The sequence below is a fragment of the Nansenia antarctica genome (genome assembly GCF_963989245.1).
Source record: "Nansenia antarctica genome assembly, chromosome: 17".
Taxonomy (NCBI): Eukaryota; Metazoa; Chordata; class Actinopteri; order Argentiniformes; family Microstomatidae; genus Nansenia; species Nansenia antarctica.
Window position 1 is genome coordinate 19452111 of NC_137687.1, and position 26726 is coordinate 19478836.

The 26726-nt window shown below is 44.9% G+C and overlaps 1 protein-coding gene across 1 annotated transcript in view; it reads left to right on the forward strand.

The window, feature by feature from the left end:
- LOC308172343 (major vault protein-like) overlaps positions 1–26726 on the forward strand; it is a gene marked incomplete at its 5' end in the record, with an annotated part of 52577 nt that overhangs the window by 12953 nt on the left and 12898 nt on the right. Inside the window, 8 exons of the mRNA XM_080547255.1 lie at positions 499–622; positions 3906–4037; positions 7642–7736; positions 9071–9307; positions 9741–9866; positions 15509–15715; positions 21037–21272; positions 23472–23669. Coding sequence (XP_080403381.1) covers positions 499–622; positions 3906–4037; positions 7642–7736; positions 9071–9307; positions 9741–9866; positions 15509–15715; positions 21037–21272; positions 23472–23669 — 1355 coding nt within the window. The remainder of the gene's footprint in view (positions 1–498; positions 623–3905; positions 4038–7641; positions 7737–9070; positions 9308–9740; positions 9867–15508; positions 15716–21036; positions 21273–23471; positions 23670–26726) is intronic.

Consider the following 26726-nt stretch of genomic DNA (forward strand, 5'->3'; position numbering starts at 1 on the left):
CCTGGTACAATGACAATAAAGTTGAATCTAATGTAATAAATGTGATTGTCCCGAACAATGACAGACATAAAAACGACTATACTTTGACAGATGAATAAGAATAATAAATGAGGTAGGTTTAACCTTTGAGCCTTAAGAAACGACATACATGTAATCTGTGTATCTTTAAATGACCAAGTCAAAGGTCCATTCTCTCCCTCTCTCTCATCTCCCATCACCCACACTCCGCATTTTCTCTCTCTCTCTCAATTCAATTAAATGTTGACTTTATTGGCATGAACAAACAAATGTTTACATTGCCAAAGCATCAAAAAACAATCATAAGATAAAGAGGTGAGAACAATCAGGAAGTAAAGACACATATGAAAAGGCTAATAAGGGAAATAACACAAAACAACCAATAAACAATGATGGTATACTGCAAAGTTGATGGTCCACTGGCTGTGATGTCAATTCTCTCTCTCTCTGTGTGTCTCTCTCTCTCCCCCTCCCTCCCAGGATGTGACAGCGCTACAGATCGTGTACCCAGACACCGCTCTGCGTCTGCAAGCCTTGCTGGACTTTGAGGAGGCTGGAGGAGAGAAGAGGGTAGCTGGGGACGAGTGGCTGTTCGAGGGGCCAGGTATGTGGCCTGGAGGGGGGAGGTGAAATACAACCGGCGGGGGGGGGGGAAGGGGGTTGTCTGCCTCTGAAACACCTGCTGTGTCTTCTGTGGCTCTAACTGGCTGTGTGTCTTCTGTGTCTAACTGGCTGTGTGTCTTCTGTGTCTAACTGGCTGTGTGTCTTCTGTCTCTAACTGGCTGTGTGTCTTCTGTGGCTCTAACTGGCTGTGTGTCTTCTGTCTCTAACTGGCTGTGTGTCTTCTGTGTCTAACTGGCTGTGTGTCTTCTGTGTCTAACTGGCTGTGTGTCTTCTGTGGCTCTAACTGGCTGTGTGTCTTCTGTGTCTAACTGGCTGTGTGTCTTCTGTGTCTAACTGGCTGTGTGTCTTCTGTGTCTAACTGGCTGTGTGTCTTCTGTGTCTAACTGGCTGTGTGTCTTCTGTCTCTAACTGGCTGTGTGTCTTCTGTGCAGGGCTTGACGCTTACCTTTTCCCCAGGTAGCACTGTGCTACCATGTTGAAAAATTTAGTAGCACACCAAGAATTTCAGTAGCACAATGAAAATTGCGCAATTTTCGTCAACAACGACAACAAATTATCATAATCATAACATATCAAAATGATCATAACCGGCTCTTGGCCGTAATAAAAATGGAGACTCACACAATGTAAAGGGGAAGTAAGAATCTTAATTTCAGTTGGCCCACGGTTCGGTATGAACCTCGGTTTTTGGGTCACGGTTCACGGTTCGTTTTTTTTGTTTGTTTCAAATGCTACTATTTATTTACAAACTGTTACTTTATTTTGCTTATACTTATGGAACTTTAACATTTAGACACATTCCAGAATATGACTGGTAAATTGTATAATATAAATATATATAAACAAAACACTTTCAAATGTAAAAAAATTACAGAAACACTTTCAAATGTGACGTGTTGTGGATTGGAACTACGGATCATAAACTTTCAAATGATGTGTCATACATTGAAATCCGAAAAAAGATGAAGTTAGAGTCATTTGAATGTTAGACATCAGGCACATATAGGGTTAACCTCTTTGTAATGAAACCGGAAGCAACCGCTACTAGCAGCTAGCGGCTAACAAAACACAGCGCTACGAACTATGAGAGCTGTATCCCATATACCCATTATGCGCATTTTAAGCATATAGGACTCGCGTGAAGCATTTCTGCGACACGCGTTTCTGTTCACTGTTTTCATTCCCTCATCGCTTATACACATAGGTTTGACTGCGCATGACAGTAGTTCAGCAGTTAGTCGCACTGGTGCGATTGAATGTATTTCCAAGTCGCACAGAAATATATTCACTCGCAAATGCGACCAAAACAGTCGCACTGTCGAGCCCTGCTTCTGTGTCTAACTGGCTGTGTGTCTTCTGTGTCTAACTGGCTGTGTGTCTTCTGTGGCTCTAACTGGCTGTGTGTCTTCTGTGTCTAACTGGCTGTGTGTCTTCTGTGTCTAACTGGCTGTGTGTCTTCTGTGTCTAACTGGCTGTGTGTCTTCTGTGTCTAACTGGCTGTGTGTCTTCTGTGGCTCTAACTGGCTGTGTGTCTTCTGTGGCTCTAACTGGCTGTGTGTCTTCTGTGTCTAACTGGCTGTGTGTCTTCTGTGTCTAACTGGCTGTGTGTCTTCTGTGGCTCTAACTGGCTGTGTGTCTTCTGTGGCTCTAACTGGCTGTGTGTCTTCTGTCTCTAACTGGCTGTGTGTCTTCTGTGTCTAACTGGCTGTGTGTCTTCTGTGTCTAACTGGCTGTGTGTCTTCTGTGGCTCTAACTGGCTGTGTGTCTTCTGTGTCTAACTGGCTGTGTGTCTTCTGTGTCTAACTGGCTGTGTGTCTTCTGTGTCTAACTGGCTGTGTGTCTTCTGTGTCTAACTGGCTGTGTGTCTTCTGTGTCTAACTGGCTGTGTGTCTTCTGTGTCTAACTGGCTGTGTGTCTTCTGTGGCTAACTGGCTGTGTGTCTTCTGTATCTAACTGGCTGTGTGTCTTCTGTGTCTAACTGGCTGTGTGTCTTCTGTGTCTAACTGGCTGTGTGTCTTCTGTGTCTAACTGGCTGTGTGTCTTCTGTGTCTAACTGGCTGTGTGTCTTCTGTGTCTAACTGGCTGTGTGTCTTCTGTGTCTAACTGGCTGTGTGTCTTCTGTGTCTAACTGGCTGTGTGTCTTCTGTGTCTAACTGGCTGTGTGTCTTCTGTGTCTCTAACTGGCTGTGTGTCTTCTGTGTCTAACTGGCTGTGTGTCTTCTGTGTCTAACTGGCTGTGTGTCTTCTGTGTCTAACTGGCTGTGTGTCTTCTGTGTCTAACTGGCTGTGTGTCTTCTGTGTCTAACTGGCTGTGTGTCTTCTGTGTCTCTAACTGGCTGTGTGTCTTCTGTGTGTCTAACTGGCTGTGTGTCTTCTGTGTCTAACTGGCTGTGTGTCTTCTGTCTCTAACTGGCTGTGTGTCTTCTGTGTCTAACTGGCTGTGTTTCTTCTGTGGCTCTAAAAACGTAAAATAAAGAAATAAAAGAAGTTAAAACTATAAAAAAAGAAGCAAGAAAAGAGAGGAGAGGAGCGAGGGAGAAGCACGTCTAATCTACTCAGAAGCAGGAAGCTGTGTGTATGGCTGCTCTAACCCGTTAACATGGGCTGTATGGCTGCTCTAACCCGTTAACATGGGCTGTATGGCTGCTCTAACCTGTTAACATGGGCTGTATGGCTGCTCTAACCTGTTAGCATGGGCTGTATGGCTGCTCTAACCCGTTAACATGGGCTGTATGGCTGCTCTAACCCGTTAACATGGCTGTATGGCTGCTCTAACCTGTTAACATGGCTGTATGGCTGCTCTAACCTGTTAACATAGGCTGTATGGCTGCTCTAACCTGTTAACATGGGCAGCAAAATGAAACGCACACACACTGCTGAGGTTGACGCTTGCGGCGTGTTTTAAGGGTTATTGACCACCATGTGTCCTGAAGGCAGGAAGACCACCAGTCCATCCCATGTGAAACCGGGGGCGGGGGCCCAAATTCGGCTTTAATCAGATTATCGATGACTTTATCTCCTCGATCGTGTGGTTGTGTGTTATTCTGAACTATGATCTGAGCGTATCCACACACAACCCCAAGGTGTGACGTATCCACACACAACCTCAAGGTGTGACGTCTCCAATGGCGTCCTGCTTTTGCATCTGATCATCCTATCTCTAATGATTTATACGTTAGTTTGGGTCTGGGTTTTTAGGAGGAAAGTAGTCCCGATAGGGCTTTCGGCAGGAGACGTGAACCTGACCCCCCTGACCCCTGCAGGGACCTACATCCCCAGGAAGGAGGTGGCGGTGCTGGAGACCATCAAGGCCACGGTGATCAGGGAGAACCAGGCCATCACCCTGCGGGCCCGGAAGGAGGGTGTGGACAGAGGAGGCGTACGCAGGGTGACCGGTGAGAGACCTGCTGTGTGTGTGTGTGTGTGTGTGTGTGTGTGTGTGTGTGTGTGTGTGTGTGTGTGTGTCATATGTACTGTGGTGGTGTGTGTGTGTGTGTGTGTCATATGTACTGTGGTGGTGTGTGTGTGTATGTGTGTGTCATATGTACTGTGGTGGTGTGTGTGTGTGTGTGTGTGTGTCATACAGTATGTACTGTGGTGGTGTGTGTCATGTACTTTACAGGGATTAAAGTTCTCCGTCGCTACGACGGATTTCCGTCAATTTATTCCAAGTTGCGACGGATTTATTCCAAGTTGTGACAGATTTTACCTGGTGTAATATGATTTGTAGAGGCATACAATCTATTTTGATGTTGGTATTAGGTATATAAATGATATATAATAGCCTATATAGCCTACATATAGGCCTTTATTGGCTACAACTATGCAACAGTAACAGAGCGGGGTGCACTGACGCTGAACCCCTCATAGTGATAAATAGGTGGACAATGCGTGGTGCTGAAATAGCCGACATGCGGTGTGGTTTGAAAAAAGTAACGCCAGCTCAGTAAATCATTCAAACTTAATGTTTACTTTAGGGATGCTCCGATCTGGATTTTTGGGGCCGATACCGATCACCGATTTTTTTCCTCAAGATCAACCGATACCGATACCGATTTTTTTTAAAATACATAACTGTAGGCCTACTGACTGGATAGCCTACATATTTTTTGCTTTTTAGACAAAAGTTTTGATCCATTAGGCACCAAGCAAACGCAGACCCATTTTTATGGCATAGTAAAGGTCTGGCCTATCACCCAGTTAGGTCCTGAAGCCCAAGTCAGTCGATATGGCTGTATAAAAGACATCATAAACGTGGCCTTCATGGTTTACATACTGTTACGTCCTCCTATGTTTTCTGTTTAGTTATCTGTCTTCCCCAGGAAAAAAAGAAAGAAAAAAGATCGGTTTTTGCGATCGGCCATTTTTGCCGATCACCGATCGAGTCATTTGGAGTGAAATCGGCCGATTTAAATCGGTGGCCGATAAATCGGAGCATCCCTAGTTTACTTATAGGCTATGTGAATGTGACTGCACCACACATGTGAACAGTAACAAAGCAAATGCAGTTTAATTTGATGAAAAACATTGACAACAAAATCGGCGCAAAAAGAAAGAAAGCTGAATCCGCTTAGCCTATATGCTCCTGAAACGACAGAGCAAACACGCTACATTACTAGGGATAATAATTACAATGAGCCATTCATTAAAAATAGAAAAAATTATATTAGGCTATTAAATCTCACTTAATGAGAAAACTGGCATCTCCCATCGGTCACTATTTGTTGGCTATCTGGTGATATGGACGTCTTTGAGTGTCTAGAAAAGTGCTATAAGTCTAATGTATTATTATTATTATTATGGACGTCACTTTAATCCGGCAGTTCTCAAGGTTTTTATGCACCAATCGATTCCTCTAGTGCGTCTATATCGCATTAATTGACGAAAGGACGACTCGCATGTATAGGTGGAAGGGAATATTCATTGTGAGCACGTAAAATGTGAGTCTCTCACAACGGCTTTGCATTGATGAAACCAGGTAGGATGAACGCATAGTTCGCTGTCCATTCCGCTTTAAATGCCCTGTTTTCACCGTCAACTTTCCTCTTTAGACCTTTGGAGAGTGACATTATGTTTCTCTTGCTAGCTAGCAGGTTAAATGTTTAGCTAACTTCACCCGGCACACAAACAACCAATCCAATAATAATGTGACCTTGTCTGGGAGGAGGGGGAAATAATTATCACAATAAAACTACGTTAAATAATTATTAGAATAAGTTAGGCTGCGCTACATCGTCAGTCCACACATTTATTATTCAAAACTATGGAAAAGGGTGAAACTACGTTTCAACGTTGTTGAGAATCACAACACAAACTCGCTAGTCAAGCCAAAATACTGCAGCGAAATGGATTGGACTGCTACCTAGTTAACTAGAACACTACTTTACATTGTTAGCAGGCTCACAAAACAAGCCGTGTTAGTTGACTAGCGATGTGTCATTGATTTTATACAACGCGGAAATGTATTATTAATAATAATAATAATAATACATTTATTTTATAAGGCGCCTTTCATGGCACTCAAGGTCGCCGTACAACAACAAATGTAAAAACAGTTACAAAATTCATTATTAAAATGTATTCACATTTTTCGAAAGAAAAGTCAAAGCATTAGAACGTAGAACGGAAAATCGCACGCACGCTTTGCGCACGGAAAGCCACCGGCCCCGATTTGGCCTGAATTTCTTTTTCTGTCAGGAGATTTTTTTTTGCTTTAATCCCTGACTTTAGTGGTGTGTGTGTGTGTGTGTGTGTGTGTGTGTGTGTGTGTGCCATGTACTGTGGTGGTGTGTGTGTGATGTACTGTAGTGGTGTGTGTGTGTGTGTGTGTGTGTGTGTGAGATGTACTCTGTAGTGGTGTGTGTGTGTGTGTGTGTGTGTGTGATGTACTGTAGTGGTGTGTGTGTGTGTGCAGGGTTTTTCTTGGCTCAAAATGAGGCGGAGGTGGTACCAGTGGTGTTTGACATCGGGGGGACCCATGAAGCAGCGCTGTCTGGGGGTCCTTAAATGAGCATCAAACACTTAACTTCTTTCATTCTGGTGAATTGATATGCACCGATTTGTGCCCTTTCTGCATCAATTCATGGTGGAAATGTCATTATTTATGTAAAGGAAAACACAATATTCAGGCACCAGATGACCATTCAAAATATAATGTAATATAATGCAATATAAGGCACTATGGCATTCTGTACTTTCAAATATGTATTCTCCTTGAGCAGTCAACATCAACTATCAGCTATTTCGCTAGCAAACACGAAAGATAACTTATTTGCGAAACAGCGCCCCCGCCACCACGTCGGCTCAGTTCCGCAATTGCAGTTAGAAATTACAGAAATCCACCGAGTGCAACGCTTGTAGAAAATACGACCGTCAGAGTTTTGTCGAGAGCTGGAGGCGGCTAGAAATATGACGGAGGCGGCCGCCTCATAATTCTCTATGCAGGAAAAACCCTGTGTGTGTGGAATGGACTTTATTTGTCATTGCTACAGTACAGGTACCAAACAACGATGTACTGTAGTGGTGTGTGTGTGTGTGTGTGTGTGTGTGTGTGTGTGTGTGTGTGTGTGATGTACTGTAGTGGTGTGTTTTTCGGTTATTGACTATGGTGGAGGATGTTGATCTCAGATGTCTCATCTCTGCGTTGTGTCATTCCAACCATTCAATGTAAAACAGTACGCTCTTCAGGATCAATGATGGACTTCAAACCTCGGGTCTCTGGGTCCTCAGGAGAATAGATTTATGACAGAATTGCAGCATATAGGATACAGGCATAGTCTCTCTCTCATTCCAGCTTGCAACCAACTCCAACCCAACAACAAGATCTTTTTACACAGGCAGAAGCATAAGCACCCATCTCTCACAGTTGTTGACATTCCCCATCAGACATTCCTGCAGATGATAAACTGTCTCTAGATCAGTCTGGTAAACAGCCCTCGATTTGTGAGACTCTGCATTTTCACCTCTGACCTAATAAATCTGTGTGTGTGTGTGTGTCAGGTGAGGAGTGGCAGGTGAGGAAGGTGGGAGCGTATCTACCCGGAGCTCACGAGGAAGTCATCGACATCGTCAACGCTTTCATCCTCACTGGCAAGGTACGTCTGACCTCTCTCTCTCTCGCTCTCTACCTCTCTCTCTACCTCTCTCTCTACCTCTCTCTCTACCTCTCTCTCTCTCTCTACCTCTCTCTCTCTCTACCTCTACATCTCTCTCTCTACCTCTCTCTCTCTACCTCTCTCTCTCTACCTCTCTCTCTACCTCTCTTTCTCTACCTCTCTCTACCTCTCTCTCTCTCTCTCTCTACCCCTCTCTCTCTCTCTACCCCTCTCTCTCTCACTCTCTCTACCTCTCTCTCACTCTCTCTACCTCTCTCTCTACCTCTCTCTCTCACTCTCTCTACCTCTTTCTCTCTCTTTGAGTTTTGGAGTATGAAATATGATAACCCATCATTAAGAGTGTGTTACCGGCCCATATCCAGATGATGCATCCACTGGTGTTGAAGTAGAGGTTAGGGTTAGGCCTGTGTTGAAGTAAAGGTTAGGGTTAGGCCTAATAGCAAGTCGCTAATATAACAAGGCTAATAGCAAGTCGCTAATATAACAAGGCTAATAGCAAGTCGCTAATATAATAATATATATATATATATATAATAATATAACCTTGTACTGTCTCTCTGTTCTTCAGTGTCTATATATATTTAAAAAGAAGAAAAACGTTTTTATTTTTATTTTTATTATTATTATCACTGAGACTGCCAATGACCCCTGGCCTGAGCTAGATTACTCTTCCTGATACGACTGATGGATTGATGATTCACTTGCTTAGTCAAATGTATTGATTGTAAGTCGCTTTGTTATAAGGCATCTGCTAAATGCCAAAAATGTAAATGTAAACCAGGCTAATCGTAAGTCGCTAATATAACAAGGCTAATAGCAAGTCGCTAATATAACAGTGAGAGTGTTGACTCAGAAAGGTCCAGGTAGTAACACACCAACTCCATCATGCTTTGAGGCAGTTGTTACGGTGGTTCTAGAGACCTGGGCTCATGACCACATACACACACTCTCTCACTCACACACACACTCTCTCACTCACACACACACTCTCTCACTCTCTCTCTCTCTCTTATACTCTCTTGCACTCTTTCTCACACTCTGTTTCTCACTCTCACTCTCTCTCACTCTTTCTCACACTCTCTCTCTCTCTTGCTCTCACATTTTATTACACACTCTCTCACTCTCACACACATACTCTCTCTCTCTCTCTCTCTCTCTCTCTCTCACTCTCTCTCTCCTGCTCTCTCTCTCACTCACACACTCTCTCTCTCGCTCTCACATTCTCTTACACACTCACACTCTCACTCTCTTTCTTTCTCTCTCTCTCTCTCTCTCTCTCTCTCTCTCTCTCTCTCTGTCTCTCTCTCCTTCAGAAAGCGCTTCACGTGCGAGCCCTCCGGCCCTTCCGGGACGCGGGGGGGCGTGACCGTCGCACAGGGGAGGACTGGCTGGTGACGGTGGAGGAGCGCGAGGCCCACATCCCCTCGGTGGCGGAGGAGGTGGTGGGCGTGGTGCAGGTGACCACGCTGACCAGCAGGCAGTACTGCGTGGTGCTCGACCCGGTCGGCAACGACGGCAAGCCGCAGCTGGGACAGAAGAGGGTGGTGAAGGTGAGTTCTTTCTTTCTTTTGTTCTCTCTCTGTCTCTCTCTCTCTCTCTGTCTCTCTCCCTCTCCCTCTCTCTCTCTCTCTGTCTCTCTCCCTCTCCCTCTCTCTCTCTCTGTCTCTCTCTCTCCACCGCCATCTCCACCTCCCCTATGGGCGGGGGGTGGGATGTTCACCTTTTTTTTGCTCCTGCGGTACTAAATTGTACCGTGTGAAGGAACAAGGGAGGGAGGGAGGGAGTGGAGGAGGGATCGGTTCAGGTGTCTTGGATTCGTTTATTATTATTTTTTAATTATTAATTCAGGCCATCGTAAAGTCGTCATTGTGCGTTTATTACGACTGTACTGGATCTCCATGACGTTAATTCTCTTTCACTCCTTCTTGGTCCCTCTCCCCCTCTCTCCCTCTCTCTCTCTCTCTCTCTCCCTCCCTCCCTCAGGGCGAGCGCTCGTTCTTCCTGCAGCCAGGGGAGCACCTGGAGCAGGGCATCCAGGACATCTACATCCTGTCTGAGGAGGAAGGCCTGGTGCTGAGGGCTGTGGAGGCCTTCAACGACACAGAGGAGGTGAGGAGAGATGGGGGACGAGGAGGAGGAGGGAGGGGGAGGAGAGAGAAATGGCTGATTATCCAGGAGAAGAGGGCCTGGTCCATAGGGCTTTGGAGGCCTGCAACGATACGAAGGAGGAAGATAGGGGGATGAGAGAGAGGAGGGAATGGGTGAGGATGGGGATAGGAGGTGCGGAGGTGCGGAGGCGTTCAACCGTGCTGAGGAGGGAGATGCGAGTGGTGCGTTGTAATTCTCTACCCTTCACCTGGAAGTGTGCCGACTGACAGAGAGAGAGAGACCCTGAGACACCATCCACCCAGCAGTCTGTTCCTTTTAAATCTGTGCAGGGGAGTGGTAGAGCACATACCTTAGAGAGAAAAGAGGAGAATTGGTCAGCAGCCGAGGAGAAATGACGGGAGGGAGGACAGGAGGGGGGAGACGAGAGAAAAGGTGGAGGGAGTGGGAGTGGTGTTGGTTCAGAGCCGTGACTGACACAGGAAGAGAGGGTGGAGGTAGAGTTGGACTTCTAAAAGGAGAGGGGGAGGGGGGTGAGGAGGAGAAGAGAGTGGGGGAAGGGTTAAAGCATGGGAGGGGAGATCAATGGAATTTGACTGGGAGTCAAATATACAACTACACACACTCTCTCTCTCTCTCTCTCTCTCTCTCTCTCTCTCTCTCTCTCTCTCTCTCTCTCTCTCTCTCTCTCTCTCTCTCTAAACCAGCTCAGCAGATAGGGAGGGAAGACTAACCTTCACTGTCATATTCTACAGGGCCCTGCAGTCACGGGACAGTGCAGCATGTTTTCTTTTGGCTCTATACTCCAAGTTCTTGGATTTGAAGTCCAACAATTACCATGAGGTTTAATTAGAAATTCAAACACTTTTTAAGGGCACCCGAGAGTGATCAGACAATTGTAACCGATGCAAATCGGTCCAAGCCTCTACAATACGGGGTTGCACCGATTCGAAGCCTCCAAATTGCCATGAACCGATACGGCAATCAGAGATGGTGTTATTAACGTGCTTGGTTTCATTTGGGGAGCGTCATCCCAACTGTCTTACTTCTAAGCCGAAATAGAGCTGGTCCTTTGTCTTTGCTATCAATTGTAAAAAAAGAAGAAAAACAGTGTTTAATGGACCAACCTGTCTGAAGTCAAACGTTTGGAAACACTTCAGGGTCCTATGAAAAAGAAGGCAATCTGGACAGAAGCTTCGTGATTTGGAAACTTTATGGAGCGTCAAGTACCCGGACCAAACCACCAACCACCATGTCCACACGTCCAACAGCCGGCATGGTGCCACTGACTCCCAAGAACACACTGTTGCAGGAGATGTTTTAAGATGTTATCTTCATAACAAGCTTTTGCAAGTTCAAAGCAATCCGGAATACTTGTGTGGACATAACCAGTGAATACTTGTGTGGACATAAACAATGACTTGTTATAAAGGAAAGGGATTCAAGCTTTGTCATTGCACAGAGTACAACGATGTACAGTTAGGTCCACATATATTTGGACACTGACAGAATTTTCATAATTTTGTCTCTGTACACCACTACAATGGACTTGAAACGAAACAATCAAGATGTGCTTTAAGTGCAAACTTTCAGCTTTAATTTGAGAGTATTTTACCTCCAAATCAGGTGTACAGTGTAGGAATTACATTAACAGTTTCTATGTGTGCCCCCCCCCCCCCCCCCTTTTAAGGGACCAAAGGTTATTGGACAAGCTAACAATCATGAATCAAATTATCACCTTTAATACTTGGTTGCAAATCCTTTGCAGTCAATGACAGCCTAACGTCTGGAACCCATAGACATCACCAGACGCTGGGTTTGGTCCCTGGTGATGCTCTGCCAGGCCTCTACTGCAACTGTCTTCAGTTCCTGCTTGCTCTTGGGGCATTTTCACTTCCGTTTTGTCGGGTGAAATGCATGCTCAATTGGATTCAGGTCAGGTGATTGACTTGGCCATTGTATAACATTCCACTTCTTTGCCTTAAAAAACTATTTGGTTGCTTTCGCAGTATGCTTTGGGTCATTGTCCATCTGCACTGTGAAGCGCCGTCCAATGACTTCTGAAGCATTTGGCTGAATATGAGCAGATAATATTGCCCGAAACACTTCAGAATTCATCCTGCTGCTTTTGTCAACAGGCACATCATCAATAAATACAAGGGAACCAGTTCCATTGGCAGCCATACATGCCCATGCCATAACACTACCACTGATGAGGTGGTATGCTTTGGATCATGAGCAGTTCCTTTCCTTCTCCATACTCTTCTCTTCCCATCATTCTGTTAAAGTTGATCTTTGTCTTATCTGTCCATAGGATGTTGTTCCAGAACTGTACAGGCTTTTTTAGATGTTTTTTGGTAAACTCTAATCTGGTCTTCCTGTTTTTGAGGCTCACCAATGGTTTACATCTTGTGGTGAACCCTCTGTATTCACCCTGGTGAAGTCTTCTCTTGATTGTTGACTTTGACACAGAAACGCCTACCTCCTGGAGAGTGTTCTTGATCTGGCCAACTGTTGTAAAGGGGTTTTTCTTCACCAGGGAAATAATTCTTCTGTCATCCACCACAGTTGTTTTTCATGGTCTTCTGGTGTTGCTGAGCTCACCAGTGCATTATTTCTATGTACCAAACAGCTGATCTGGCCACACCTAATGTTTTTTCTCTCTCTCTGATGGGTTTGTTTGGATTTTTCAGCCTAATGATGGCTTGCTTCACTGAAAGTGACAGCTCTTTGGACCTCATATTGAGAGTTGACAGCAACAGATTCCAAATGCAAATACCACGCTTGAAATTAACAAGACCTTTTATCTGCTCCTTGTAAATGAAACAATGAGGGACAGGGCTTGACATTAAGCTTTTTCAGGTACTTGTCCTTTGGACAAGTGAACTTATTTTTTACTTGTCCGAGAGCTCAAGTTACAAAGATTTTGAAAAAGCAATAATATGAATAATAATATATTATACTCTCACCGGCCACTTCATTAGGTACACCTTTTCAACTGCTTGTTAACGCAAATATCTAATCAGCCAATCATGTGGCAGCAACTCACTGCATTTAGGCATGTAGACATGGTCAAGACGATCTGCTGAAGTTCAAACCAAGCATCAGAATGGGAAATAAAGGTGATTTAAGTGACTTTGAACCTGGCATGGTTGTTGGTGCCAGACGGGCTGTTGCGTGATATTATAGTGTCAATATGGACCAAAATCTCTGAGGAATGTTTCCAGCACCTTGTTGAATCTATGCCACAAAGAATTAAGGCAGTTCTGAAGGCAAAAGAGGGGGTCCAACCCCAAGGTGTGCCTAATGAAGTGGCCAGTGAGTGTATGTGTATGTGTATGCAAATGACACATTTGACTACTATTGATTTGATAATGATGTATCCTTAATTTTCAAATGTATTCAATATTTTGTAATTATTTAAAAACGTAACCCCTAACCCTAACCCTTTTAGATTAAGATTAGCCACAAAAGGGATGAATATCTAGGAATATTTACAAAAAATGTTTGTAACTATAGTCTCTCCCCAATGGAAGCAATCTTATTTGCTAGCTTTTGGATAGTAGCCTATCCTATATTCAAATTGAGAAATCTATAATTAGTGTCATTCTGAAGTTCGTATTGCGATGTGCTGGTCTTAAAACTTCAAACCTAAAATATACAATCGCATCGAACTACATGAAAATAAGCGGCATTGAGAAGAAGCGAATACGCGTTCACGTGAATGGCACTAGTGACAGGCGACCCACAACACTATGGCTGCGTTCGTAAACTCGCTCTGGAATCTGATCAGCACTCATGGAATGCCTTTTGTCCAATCACGTCTTTATGACGTTGAACGCAGTGTGCGCTCTGGCGCTCTGAGCGAATTTACGAACTATGACGATAACGAACTACGAGAGACTGAAATAGCGAGAATGAGGCGCGGCATCGCTTTGCTTGCTATTTTTTTTTACTATTCAGATCGGAAGGAGGAATTCATGTTTGCAGATATTAATACATATTGATTTCTTTTTTTGTTTTGACTTGTCCATCGGACAACTGCAGGAGGAAGTCCACTTGTCCGAACATAAAATGTACTTGTCCCGGACAAGCGGACAAGCCTTAATGTCGAGCCCTGAGGGAATAACACACACCTGGCCATGGAACAGCTGAGCAGCCAATTGTCCAATTACTTTTGGTCCCTTAAAAAGGGGGAGGCACATATAGAAATTGTTGTAATTCCTACACCGTTCACCTGATTTGGATGTAAATACCCCCCCCCAAAAGCTGAAAGTCTGCACTTAAAGCACATCTTGATTGTTTCATTTCAAATCCATTGTGGTGGTGTACAGTACAGAGCCAAAATGATGAAAATTGTGTCGATGTCCAAATATTTCCGGACCTAACTGTATTTAGGCTCTAGGCAAGGGGTCATTGAGCCATTGTCGGTGACCCTGGAGCAATTAGGGGTTGAGTGCCTCGCTCACTTTGACACGTGGCCAGCCAGGATTCGAACCCCTGCAAGCTACCGACCTTGCGATCATTAGACACCGGCTGTACCGGCTGAGCCACAGCCAGCCCCATAGGTTCACACCACTCGACAAATGGCTTATCAGGTGTGTTCCCTCACATCATTTATGCAGGCATATGACAGCTGTCAATTAATATTTCTCTCCCTCCTTCTCTCTCTCCGCCACTCTCTCTGCCAGGAGGATGAGGAGGACCTAGGGGAGGGGAGGGCCAAGCGCTCCCAGAAGGTGTGTTATCAGATGCGTCCCGTCACATCATTTATGCAGGCATAAGACAGCTGTGAATGTCTAGTATTGATTTCTTAGCCTTGCCAAACCTACAAAAATCTACTGTTTGGAAGATCATTCAAAGTACGTAAAGAAAGCACTCAGCGTAATTAAGAAAAAGAAGAAAAAAAACCTCAATCACATTGTAGGGCTTTGACGGAGCCGCCAATTTCAAAGGATGAATTTGTGACAGCGGCTAACGCCAAAGCCCTATCCCCTCCACGAGCCTGCTCTAACACTTTCCACCAACCTGCTCTAACACTTTCCACGAGCAGTGCTGAAAAATGTGCTTAAAATAAATGAATAAAAACTTGACTAGCAAAGTCAATCTCCAGTTTTAAATCGTATCGAACATGCGTTTCATTTGCCGAAGATTGAACATACGGAGACTTAAGGACTTAACATCCTCAAAACAAACAACTGAAGATGTCTGCAGTACAGGCCTGGCAGAGCATCACCAGAGAACTCCCAGGGCCCTATTATGCACTTCTTAACTTGCCGTCTTAAGTCTTAATTAAGACGCACCGCCAGGTTAAGACCTACCGCCACCCTTATTATGCGCTTCATACGCGCTACTGCTATTATGCAGGTGTCGCTAGGCGCCCACACATAAGACGTAAGACTCCCGTGCATATATTACTCATTGTGGGAGTGTTCATATGTTAATGAAGTGCGCTAGGCGCCCCTGCTATTATGCGATCTGACTTTGCGCCTAGCGCTAAGAAGTGGTTTGAAAAGTTCTTAGGCGCTAGACTTCATGCACGTTTTGAAACACGAGCGCGCCTCCGCGGTTTGCGCATGCGCCAGTGCATTGCCATGATAACCCTTCTCTCCCTCCTTCTCTCTCTCCGCCACTCTCTCTGCCAGCGTGATGAAGAGGAGGAGGACCTGGGGGAGGGGAGGGCCAAGCGCTCCCGGAGGGCCGGCGTGCCCCGTCGCCCCGGCGACCGTTGGATGCTGCGTGGGCCAATCGAGTACGTCCCTCCGGCCACCGTGGAGGTGTTGCTACGGAGACAGGCCACGCCATTGGATGAGAACGAGGGCATCTACGTCAGGGACATCAAGTCAGGGAAGGTGAGGCTCTGGGTGGGGGTTCCGGGAGCGCTCACCATCTACAGTGCCAAGTGTTTTTTGATGTGGTATTTTTACCTAGCAACAACACTTTGATTGACTACAAAACGATCATCATTTCTAGGGGTGTAACGGATCACCTAACTCACGGATCGGATCGTGTCACGGATTTTGAGTCACGGATCGGATCATTTTTCGGATCAACACAAAACATATATATTTTTTAATAAAAACATTTTCCTTGAATTCTGTAAAAACACCACTTTTAATGTGTGAAACAAAAAAACTACATTCAAGATGTCAAAACTGATATATATATCACATATATATATATATATATATATATAACATCTATATATAACAACATATATATGCCTACACACCGTAACTTTCTTATCGACCTCCCTCCTTCCATCATTATTATAAGTAACAGGGAAGCCAAAGTGCTCCCATACATGTGATTTCAATGACGAGGGAGGCCTTTCCAGTTCGCCAACGTTGCACTCGCCATGATACTTGTTGCTGTGGATTCCCAGCTTCACGTGGAGTGAGTACGTAACAGAGTACTTTTTTTGTGTGTTTACACAATCACCCAGGCTGCTTAGCGGGTGATATGACGTGATATAAGTGGGACAGAGATGAGTGAATGAATGTTGTTGTCAACTCAGTATGCATGCAGAGAGTGAGAATAAAGCGCACATGACAGGGCTCTACAGTGCGACCATTTCACTCGCATTTGCGACTAAAAATACATCTGTGCGACTAGAGAAATAAATTCACGAGCACACGTGCGAGTACAGATTATTATTTAAAAATTTTTTTTTTTTTTTTTTTTTTTTTTAATTCTAAAAATAAATCTGCGCGAACCGGGAAAATAATTCACGAGTGAAAGATTTGACGATGTAGTCGCTTTGCCGGTAGAAAAACAATCATGTGCGCTTTATTCTCATTCTCTGCATGCGTATCTCTCTCCACTTATATCCCGTCATATCACCCGCTAAGCAGCCTGGGTGATTGAGTCAACATACGCCGTGAATTCTGAATACTTTGCTTGCTAACGAGCGGTCACTACACTACAATATATATATTTTTTTAAACTACAAGTCCCACATTCCACAAGCCACAATCCGATTCCGCCAACCACAGCACAGCTCTCTGTGATAACGTGTGGTGTGAACTTTCCCTGAGAAGAACAGCTGCGCTATCGAAAGTTTGACTCAAAATGAAGAAAATGAAGCCCATTCATTTCTATTTTGCGAGTCAAAAAAACAAAGAAAAAGAGGAATCCGGTGAGGGCCCAAGTAATTCGCAAGCTGTTTCAACCAACGAGAGAGATGGGGGTGAGACGGCTAGTAGTGACAGTGAGGCTGAAAACAACGTTAGTAGGCCTACTAACGTTACTAGCGAAGACGAGTCGACACCCCAGCGTCCATTGCAGCCGGCGGAGGGAAAACATATAGATTTAATCCGAAGTGGCTGGAAATCTTCCCATGGCTAGAGTTTAAAGACAACGTCATGTTCTGCAAATATTGTAGAGGGCAGAAACAGGCTGGCAAGTCGACGTTCCTATCAGGAAACCCGCATCTGAAAAGGGATAGCGTCACGAAACATAACATCTCGAAGCGGCATATCATGTGCAGAGATCTGTACCTGTTGAGACAGGACAAACCATCGGGAACGGTGACAGCAGCCGTGAGGAGACAAGTGCTGCTGTCCGAGGAGGAGAAGAGGAGGCAGCTGAAAATAAAGATGAACATTGCATACTTCATTGCAAAAGAAGAAGAACCGTTCGTCAAATGTGGGCCACTTATCCGTCTCCACAAAAAAAACGGAATTGACATTAATCCCACATACGACAATGATGTAAGATGTGCTGAGATGATCGGTCAAATTGCTGACCTCATGAGAGAGAACCTGTCAGCGAAGCTGAAAGCCGCTAAGTATCTAGCCGTTATAATAGACGGAGACACAGACATATCCAACATCGAATGCGAGATTGTCTACGTGCGCTTGTTGGAGGGTGGGAAGCCAGTCAATCTCCTGGTCGGACAACAGACTCTTAAACACTCCCATGCCATTGGTAAGTCGTTTCTCTTTATAGGCTTTATACTTGTGTAGTTTAATCATTTATTCATAATGGAGATATAATTTAGTTTGTCAAAAAGCCTTTTTGTTTAATTGTTTTTTGTGTTGTCATTCGAGGTGTTTTGGATGCAACCAAGGCTGCATTTCACACTGTTTGCCCAGAGGAGGATGGAGGGTCATGGATGAAGAAGTGCATCTCCTTCGGGGCAGATGGCGCCTCTGTGAATATGGGCCACCGTGGGGGAGTGATTGCCCACCTGCGAAGAGAGGCAGGGGGGCATATAATCCCAATCCACTGTATGCCACATAGGTTTGTAACTGAAACAAGTTTTAAATATTGTTTTATTTGCTAGCAGAGAATGTTAAACAATACTGTGTGTGTGTGTGTGTGTGTGTGTGCGCACATGCTCTTAAGTGCTGGAATGGAATACCTAACAGAATTTTTGTTTTCTGTTGGCACAAGATAGAGGGAGAGAAGCGATGGTGAGTTGTTTGTAAGATTCTGTTCTGACTTTCACAGGCTAGAGCTGGCAATACTGACCATCCAAAAGAAAGAGCCAATGATGTGTCTGGTGTATGATCTTCTGCATCTGATATGGAAGACGTATCACTTCAGCGGAAAATCCAAAAGAGAGCTATATCATATCGGGCAAGAGCTCGGTGTGGATATATGCAAACCGTCTAGCGTCAAGGGAACTCGCTGGATCCCCCATGTCCACAGAGCCCTCAAAGTGTTCCTGCGGCATGGACAAGACAAGGACCTCGCCACTGACGAAGGCCAGTACTCCGTTGTTCTGCAGCACATGGAGCACCTGGCCGTAGCATCAACAACAGCGGAGGTTCAGGGGCGGGCAAAGAAGGTCAGTTTTACGCTGTACATTTTAAAAAATAGGGTTAGGGTTGAGTTCAAGACTCAAATTAACTTTCAGAATCAAGTAATTGACAGGTGAGGTGGCTGTAAACAATATTAACTAACACTTATTGTGTATCTACTCACTACAGATAAAGAGGGAAATGGAGAATACACTATTTTGTGTATTCTGCCATTTTCTCTCAGACATGTTTGAGGAGCTATCCTCACTTAGCCTCACCCTGCAAAAGAATGACCTGATCCTCCCCCAAGCCACGTCAGAGTTGAGGAAGACAGTGACCAGACTTGAAGCACTAAAGTCTAGGGCAAAGGCAGGAGGCATGCTGGAGAAGATTCAGACCATGCTTGCTCAGCAGCAGGATGATGATGATGGGAGGAGATTCCAGGTGTGTTAGGATTAGAGTTTGTTAGGATGTAAGAGAAACCATTATGATTAAGAGTTAGTGTGAGAATCAATGTAGGCCTATGCGTTGCACAATAGAACAATTGCAGTGGAGAAGTCAACATACATTTAATTGTGTGTGTGTGTGTGTGTGTGCTATTTCTGTTAAAGGGAATAACACTGAAGGGGAATCTGACAGGCTTCACGGACCTCACCAATCCCCAGCTGAAGAAGCACATGGAGACGGCCATCAACATTGGAGTGAATGATCTCAAAGCCAGGTTTGGTGGTTTGCTGAAGGATGAGGATGTCCAGACGCCAGTGGTGTCTTTCAGAGTGCTAAACCCCGACACATGGCCAGAAGACCAGACCAGCCTTCTCACCTTTGGTGATGATGATGTGGCATACCTGGTGAGGCATTTCAAGGAGCCTCTAGAGAGGTAAGAATGTATTTGACACTGCATTGCCATATGAGACAATGTTATGTTTGCATATTTGCAAACTCACTTACTCTGTTCAATCCTGCAGATCGGGGTGTGACCTGGCTGCGGTCCAGGACGAGTGGCAGGGACTGAAAATCCTGGTCAGCCACAATTTCAAGAACAAGTCCTACAGTGGCCTGTGGGAGACCATGTTGACAAAGGACCCCTACAGGCAGGATTACAAGGTAGACCAACAGTACTGAGTGGTTATGTATGGTATCCATCTGTTGTTGGTTTTAATAAGTTAATGGTAAGAGTTAAATGAAATTGAAAGATATCATATTTTCCCTAGAACATACTGGAGTTGGTGCAGCTTATGCTGGTGCTGCCCATTTCAGCCGCCCAGTGTGAGCGAGGCTTCTCTGCGCAGAACCGCATTAAGAATTCAACAAGAAGCAGCCTTGGAGTCTCCACCACCGAAGACCTGATGAGGATCAGCCTGGAGGGGCCTTCTGTCGAGGACTTCGATCCCACTCCTGCCGTGGACCGCTGGCTGACCTCTAAGCGTGCCAGACGGCCAACATACAAAAGCATATGGACAACTGATATCCTCTGCGTCTAGTAGGGCTGTAGGCATGGGCCAATGTGTGATTTTGGTGCAAAAATGGCAAAATCACTAATAAAAATGTGTTATTATAACATTTTTCACTGTGCTCCTAAATTTCTTTGTGTGCCCCTAAGTTTTTTCATTTAGGAGCACATGTGCTCCTAGTGAAAAAGGTTAGCGTAGAGCCCTGCATGATTGTTTTTCTACCGGTTACATTTGAATGAATGAATGGTCTTTATTGTCATTGCTACAGTACAGGTACCAAACAACGACATTTAGGAGGGGTGGCTCCCCTGGTGTTAGGAAAAAAAACAAAACAAAAAAAAAAAAACAACGATTTTGCTATTGATCCGCGGTACACATGCGTTCCGAACCGTGGAGGGCGATCCGAACGGATCACGGATTATCCGTGATCCGTTACACCCCTAATCATTTCTGAATGTTTGGTGAATAGTCACTCTCGGTACTCTGGAATATGGACCATTCATGAATGAGTTAAGACTGAATGAGTTAAGACTGAATGAGTTAAGACTGAATGAGTTAAGACTGAATGAGTTGGCTCAGTCACATACCTGGAGGGTGGACGTGTTCGGAGGCTTTGTAACGGCCGATAACGCAAACATATTTAACCCTGTCAGAACTATAGAACCCAGACTAGAGGTCAGAACTACAGAACCCACACTAGAGGTCAGAACTACAGAACCCAGACTAGAGGTCAGAGGTCTACTGTCTACTGAGTACTGGAACACAAGTGACTCATGGCTCGTGGTCACTTTGCAAGTCACCACACACACACACACACACACACACACACACACACACACACACACACTGTCATTTGCAAAAGTTGCAAAGTGACCATGACTCACCACACACACACAAACCGTACTCCCTTTTCCCAATGCCCTCCCCCCCTCCTTCCCTCCCTCCCTCGACCCCCCCCTTCCCTCCCCCCAGGTGCGTGCCGTGATTGGCCACACCTACATGCTGACCCAGGACGAGGAGCTGTGGGAGAAGGAGCTTCCCCAGAACGTGGAGGCCCTCCTGGCCTCCACCCGGGACCCCCTGGCCGACCGCTCGGACCGCAGCCAGGCCCGAGACGCCGTGGCGCGGGACAAGACCAGGGTGGTCTCCTACAGGGTCCCCCACAACGCCGCTGTGCAGGTCTACGACTACAGGGAGAAGAAGGCCAGGTAAGATGGCCGCCGTTGGAAGTGAAAAAAAATACACAATTCCAACAATTGATTAGTTTAGTTTAGTTTATTGTTTATTTCACAGGGACAGTGCATATTAAAATACATATGAGACACAAATGCAATATGCCGGAGTTAGCCAATAAGGCTAGTTTAAGTCCGTAGTCCCTGGCCAGATGTTCAGTTGGCACTTGGAAACCTAAAACAATGAAAACAATTAAAATCAACAATCAAGTACTGGTTAGGCAGGCATAAAAGCAACACACATGCACACACACACAAACATGCACATTACAGGGTTAAAAGCACATGGAGCTACATTACAGTCAGCATGCACCAGGACAGGGTACATCACAGGGCGGCACACAACGGTGAAGCACAGCATGGGCACTACAGACCAAGGACGTGCCGTCCATATAAGCAGAGTAAGCAGTGCTTACCCAACGAAAAAATAAAAAAGGACCGTGAAAATATTAAAATAAAAGTGCATGTAACCGTTTGTTTGTTTTCATTAAAAGAGTCGTATTTTTAGCGCCACCTGCAGGAGTAAGCACTTCCTACTCTGCTTGCATTGCGTTACATTATAAGCACTTCTCTCTCTGCTTTCCCTCGCGTACATTCGAATGTGTGAAAATGTATTTTTTATTTTTTTCCGATGCCTCAGCCCGCTGTTTAATGTGGCCAGGGTAAGCATGCTTACAGCCAATCAGTAGTTCTTTAATTCCGATAAGAGCTACTGATTGGCTCTTATCACTTTCAAGTTCACTTAACATTTCACCTCTCGCCCGGCAGAATAGCTTTTGCTAGCTAGCTCAAACGATCTAAATAATAATAATCAATAAGGATAACTTGCTTGATTTTGTGAATATGGACATGGACATTACTGTCAGCGACCTAAAGGGATTTCGTAGACTGGACTGGACTGGAAAAACAGAACTACTGGCTAAATGCCGCCCGAAGCCACCGCTCACCGATCTTCACACCCAGAAAGGGAGAGTCGCTAGGGGGTTCCAGCAAGCCTGGTATGAGCGGTTTATATGATTTATATGATTCGCGAGGCTGGGGGCGATCTGTGCTTGTTTATATGGTTTGAGTACTGCTGTACTGCTGGTTATGGCTTCTTATTTAAGACTTCCTCTGCTTATACCTTTGAATGGAGGCCTGTGCCATTGTGTTTGGAGAGAGAGCTGCTTAATCAATCGCTGACATTGGCCTAATGTCGCTGTCCGTGCCATTGGTTCTGGACCAAAAGTGTTTGAGAGAGATAGAGAGGGAGGGTTTGTGATGTGATGTCAAGTGCCTGTGTGACAAAGTGTGAAAAGAAAGTGTGTTGTGAGTTTACTATGGAGGATGGAAACGGTGTGTGTCTGTGTTGTGCATGTGTGCGTTTGCGATGTTGAAACTGGACTTGTAGATTTCAGCAGGCTGGCTACTTGAAAAGATCTTGGTTCAAAAAAGATTGAACAATGAGCACCCCTGATATAGTCGAAACTGGCAACTGTTTTTTTTGTTTTTGGTAATCTGATCACAAAGTGACCCTACAGTTTATTAGCGGGTTCTAGGGCATCAGAATTGCATTTCCTTGAAACTGCGTTCACTGATAGCGTGTATGTGTAATTATGTGTATTTCTATATCTTATACTTACCCAATCTAAAAGCTCATGGCACGTGCCTGCTACAGACACAGACATAGACATAAGGTTATGTAGACAAGACAGCGGGACAGCATGGCAATGAAAGGCACAGGCAAGCAGCTCAGCACTGTCACATTCATAGGCATTTTAGTGTTGGCAGATTTGGTGTGTATGTGGTGGGTTCCCCGATGTGATTTGGTAGGGTGTTCCATTCTTGTGCAGCTTTAAATGAAAAGCAGACTGACCAAAGGTGGACTTCCTCAGTGGGACAATACAGTTCCCTCTTGCGACTCCTCTTATTATCTGACTTGTGTGTGCTCGTTGTTTTACAAAGCCACTGAGGGGAGGTGGGGCCAGATTGTGGAGAACTTTGTAGACTAGGCACAAGTTGGCATACTTGATTAGATTGTCCCAGCTGAGAATGTTTTGTTTTTTCAGTATGTGGCAGTGGTGAAATCTGTTAAGAAATCTGGTAAAAAAATATATGAAAAAAATACTTCATCATCCAATCTTCAACACTCATCCCCCCCCCCCCTCTCTCTTTCTCTCTCTCTCTCTCCCCCAGGGTGTTGTTCGGGCCAGACAGGGTGATGCTGGGCCCTGATGAGCAGTTCACGGTGCTCTCCCTGTCAGGGGACAAGCCCAAGAGAGCCAACGTCATCAAGGCCGTGTGTCTGCTCCTCGGACCCGACTTCTTCACCGACATCATCACCATCGAGACGGCCGACCATGCCCGCCTTCAGCTGCAGCTCTCCTACAACTGGTATGGACTGACTAGTGTCGTGGATTTAATTGATTCCTAATAGATTGAATAAAACTAAAGAAGCACAAAGAGCTTGGGTGTGTTCTCACTAGAACATTTGCTTCACTTGGAATCGAAGTTTTGGATAAAATTCGCTTTGCTCTGCGTCGTTTGGAGCTGTGAGAATGCACATTCGAAGTCGCTCCCGGAGCAAACAACCGACGCATGCTCCGCCTGAAAAGGGTGGTTTCGCTCCGGTTAGAAACGACGCATCGAGGCTGTCCATAGGAAAGCAACAGCGCATGCGTGTTGATTTGGATAAGAGCGGGACGAACGGGCAGATCTATCGATCGTTCTAATCTGTAGCCTACATTGCTCTTCAAAAAACCTATGAGACCATTCCCCTGTTATGTTGGGCGCGCACCTCTCGAATTCAAAGCAGCTATATGGACTAGGCCTACTTTACGTACGTCCCAGGACAGTCAACGTGTCGGTGGGCATTCAGTCGGCGTGTGTGTGTGTCACAAGCTCGCTGCATGTGGAGACCCCCTGTAAATGAAAGCTCGCAGCTGTCTCTAGATCAAGTGCGTGTGTTCTCCACTCTCTGCCGTTCATAAGAACAGCCCATCACTTGTTTGTTTGTTTGTATGTAGGCCTATTTATTTATTTATAAATGGTGGTGAAGATCTATTTCCCGCTCATGCTCGTATTGATCTTGATTTGCCATTATCTGGCACCAAAAAGAAACGCCATACGTTGTTGTGGGTCCATCATTCGTGTCTCTGTTGAATTCCCTCTATATTTTTTTGACCAATCAACTACCACGTCTGTTGCTTCGATTGCGTATGTTACTTCGTTTACATAAAGGGCTGTGAGAATGCAAATCAGAGAAATAATTTATGCAACAATTTTGCAATCTCATCCACTTGCTCCGGGTCATGATTCTGATTTTCATGTGAGAACATGACCTATATCAATTGTCTCCAAAGAGGCCTTTTATTAAGCAACGTCACATGAGCGCAGAGAGAAAGTAGCAGACAAAAAGCTAAAAAACAACAACATTGGGCGGGACTCATATTTATAGAACTATCCTTGGTCATGAGGTCACTATTTTTGGGAACCAATCATATTATACAAATCTGTGATTGCACAAGTTTATGGGCCCTGTCCATAGTCAGAATTATTCACTGCGCCACATATCTTGGCCTATCCCTTACAGGCAGTGGTGTAGTCTAGTTTTTTCTAGTGGGTATACTGTGTTTTTTCCCGCCCAGCCTCATATCGTTCATTTCGGAACGCCATAAAAATAAATCTGCGCTCCCTGTCTAACGTTATATATATCTAACATGACATGTTCTAAGGCTGATCTGTGCATGATAGTGCTGCATTTTGACATATTTCATGTCGCATCTCCCCCCGTTGATGGTATATGACGCTATAGTCAGTCCCAATGGTCCAGAAGTCAAGTGCTTCGTAACACAGACGGCGTGAATTTTATGAATGAAAGTGAAAGTTCTGTCACAAAACGCCGTTACGTATCCTCACACATTTTGAAGTGGGTATACGGAAATCCTTGGCCTTTCCTAGTGGGTATACGGCGTAGTCCTGCGTATCACGTAGACTACACCACTGCTTACAGGAAGGAAATGGGCCTTCCTTGAGTGCTAGATTCGCCAAAATGTAGAGAGACTTAAATTCTCAGTATAAAATGATATAAAACTACAACACTAGCAACTGGTATGGACTGACTAGCTCTCCTTCAACTGGCATGGACTGACTAGCTCTCCTTCAACTGCTATGGACTGACTAGCTCTCCTTCAACTGGTATGGACTGGCTGACTGGCTGACTGGCTGACTGGCTGACTGGCTGACTGGCTGACTGGCTGACTGACTGGCTGGTAGTTGGGGGCCTTCGGGCTATATGAGGCTATGTTCGTGCAAATTTGTGCAAAAGCACCGAATTTGGCCCAGATGTAGCTCAGAGTATGCTCTAATGATTTAGCCAGGGCGCCCGAGCCAGTGACCACTGGGGTCGCCATGGCGGCCAAATCAATATGGCCGCCCTCCGAAAAAAGGTTTTGGCTATAACTTTTGAACCAAATTAGCTTCAAATAAAAACTTGGTGTCTTATTTATATTTCTTGGCCATTAGAAACACATTGGAATGCTTATATTTATAATTGGGTGTGTCTGGACCCCTAATTTGCATATTTCCAAGATGGCGGCTCCCCGAAAATTAGTTTTACCATAACTTGAATGTTGGGGAGAATGTGGGAGGGCCAGACCTCGTGAACTTAAAGACAGTTACAATTTGAATTTGAATCTTAACAAGCTGTTTACAGTAGTGTGACTTCATGCTTGTGTGCAAGTCATAAAGATGGACAGTAACGTGTACAACTACTATTTTCTTCCTCACGTAAGTTATAATTCATCATTCATCATCAGTAATTTTCGTTATATTCCAGGATCCCGCTCTCTGCACCTCACAACATTAGCTGGCTAGCTAACGCCCAGGCTGCACTATGGCCATCGAGCGTTGCGTCTGCGTTGCGTCCGGAATTGCTGTCAGCCAGGGAACGTTTCTTTTGTAATCAATGAAAGGTGCGGCGGTGTTGCGTTGCGGCCGATGGCTGCGTCCAAAGTAAAAATTCGGCAAAGTTTGATTTCTGATGTCGAACGCAAACGTATATTTACAATTGTATATTGGTTGTTGGTTATAGTTGTATATTGGTTGATTTCTGGTGTTTTTTTCTTGTTTTGCTCTGTTTGTAGTCTACTTGATGTCTTTTTATCATCAGTTAAATCACCACAGCGGTTAATCCACTACTAGAGAAGACACCAGATTGAAAATGCACATAGCCAACTACTCTATAGCTCGTACCTGGTCGCAGCTATTGCGAATTATTAATCACCACAGGTGCTTGAAGCTTGCAGAAATGGATGACGAACGGCTGATACTTGAGGTGGAAAAATCTATATTTTTATATGCGACAAATGACGGTGGAGCAGGTACAACGTCAAGTTAATGCAACGCCGATGGCGAGGTGACGCAACGCTGGTAGTGGAGCCAGCCTGTAAT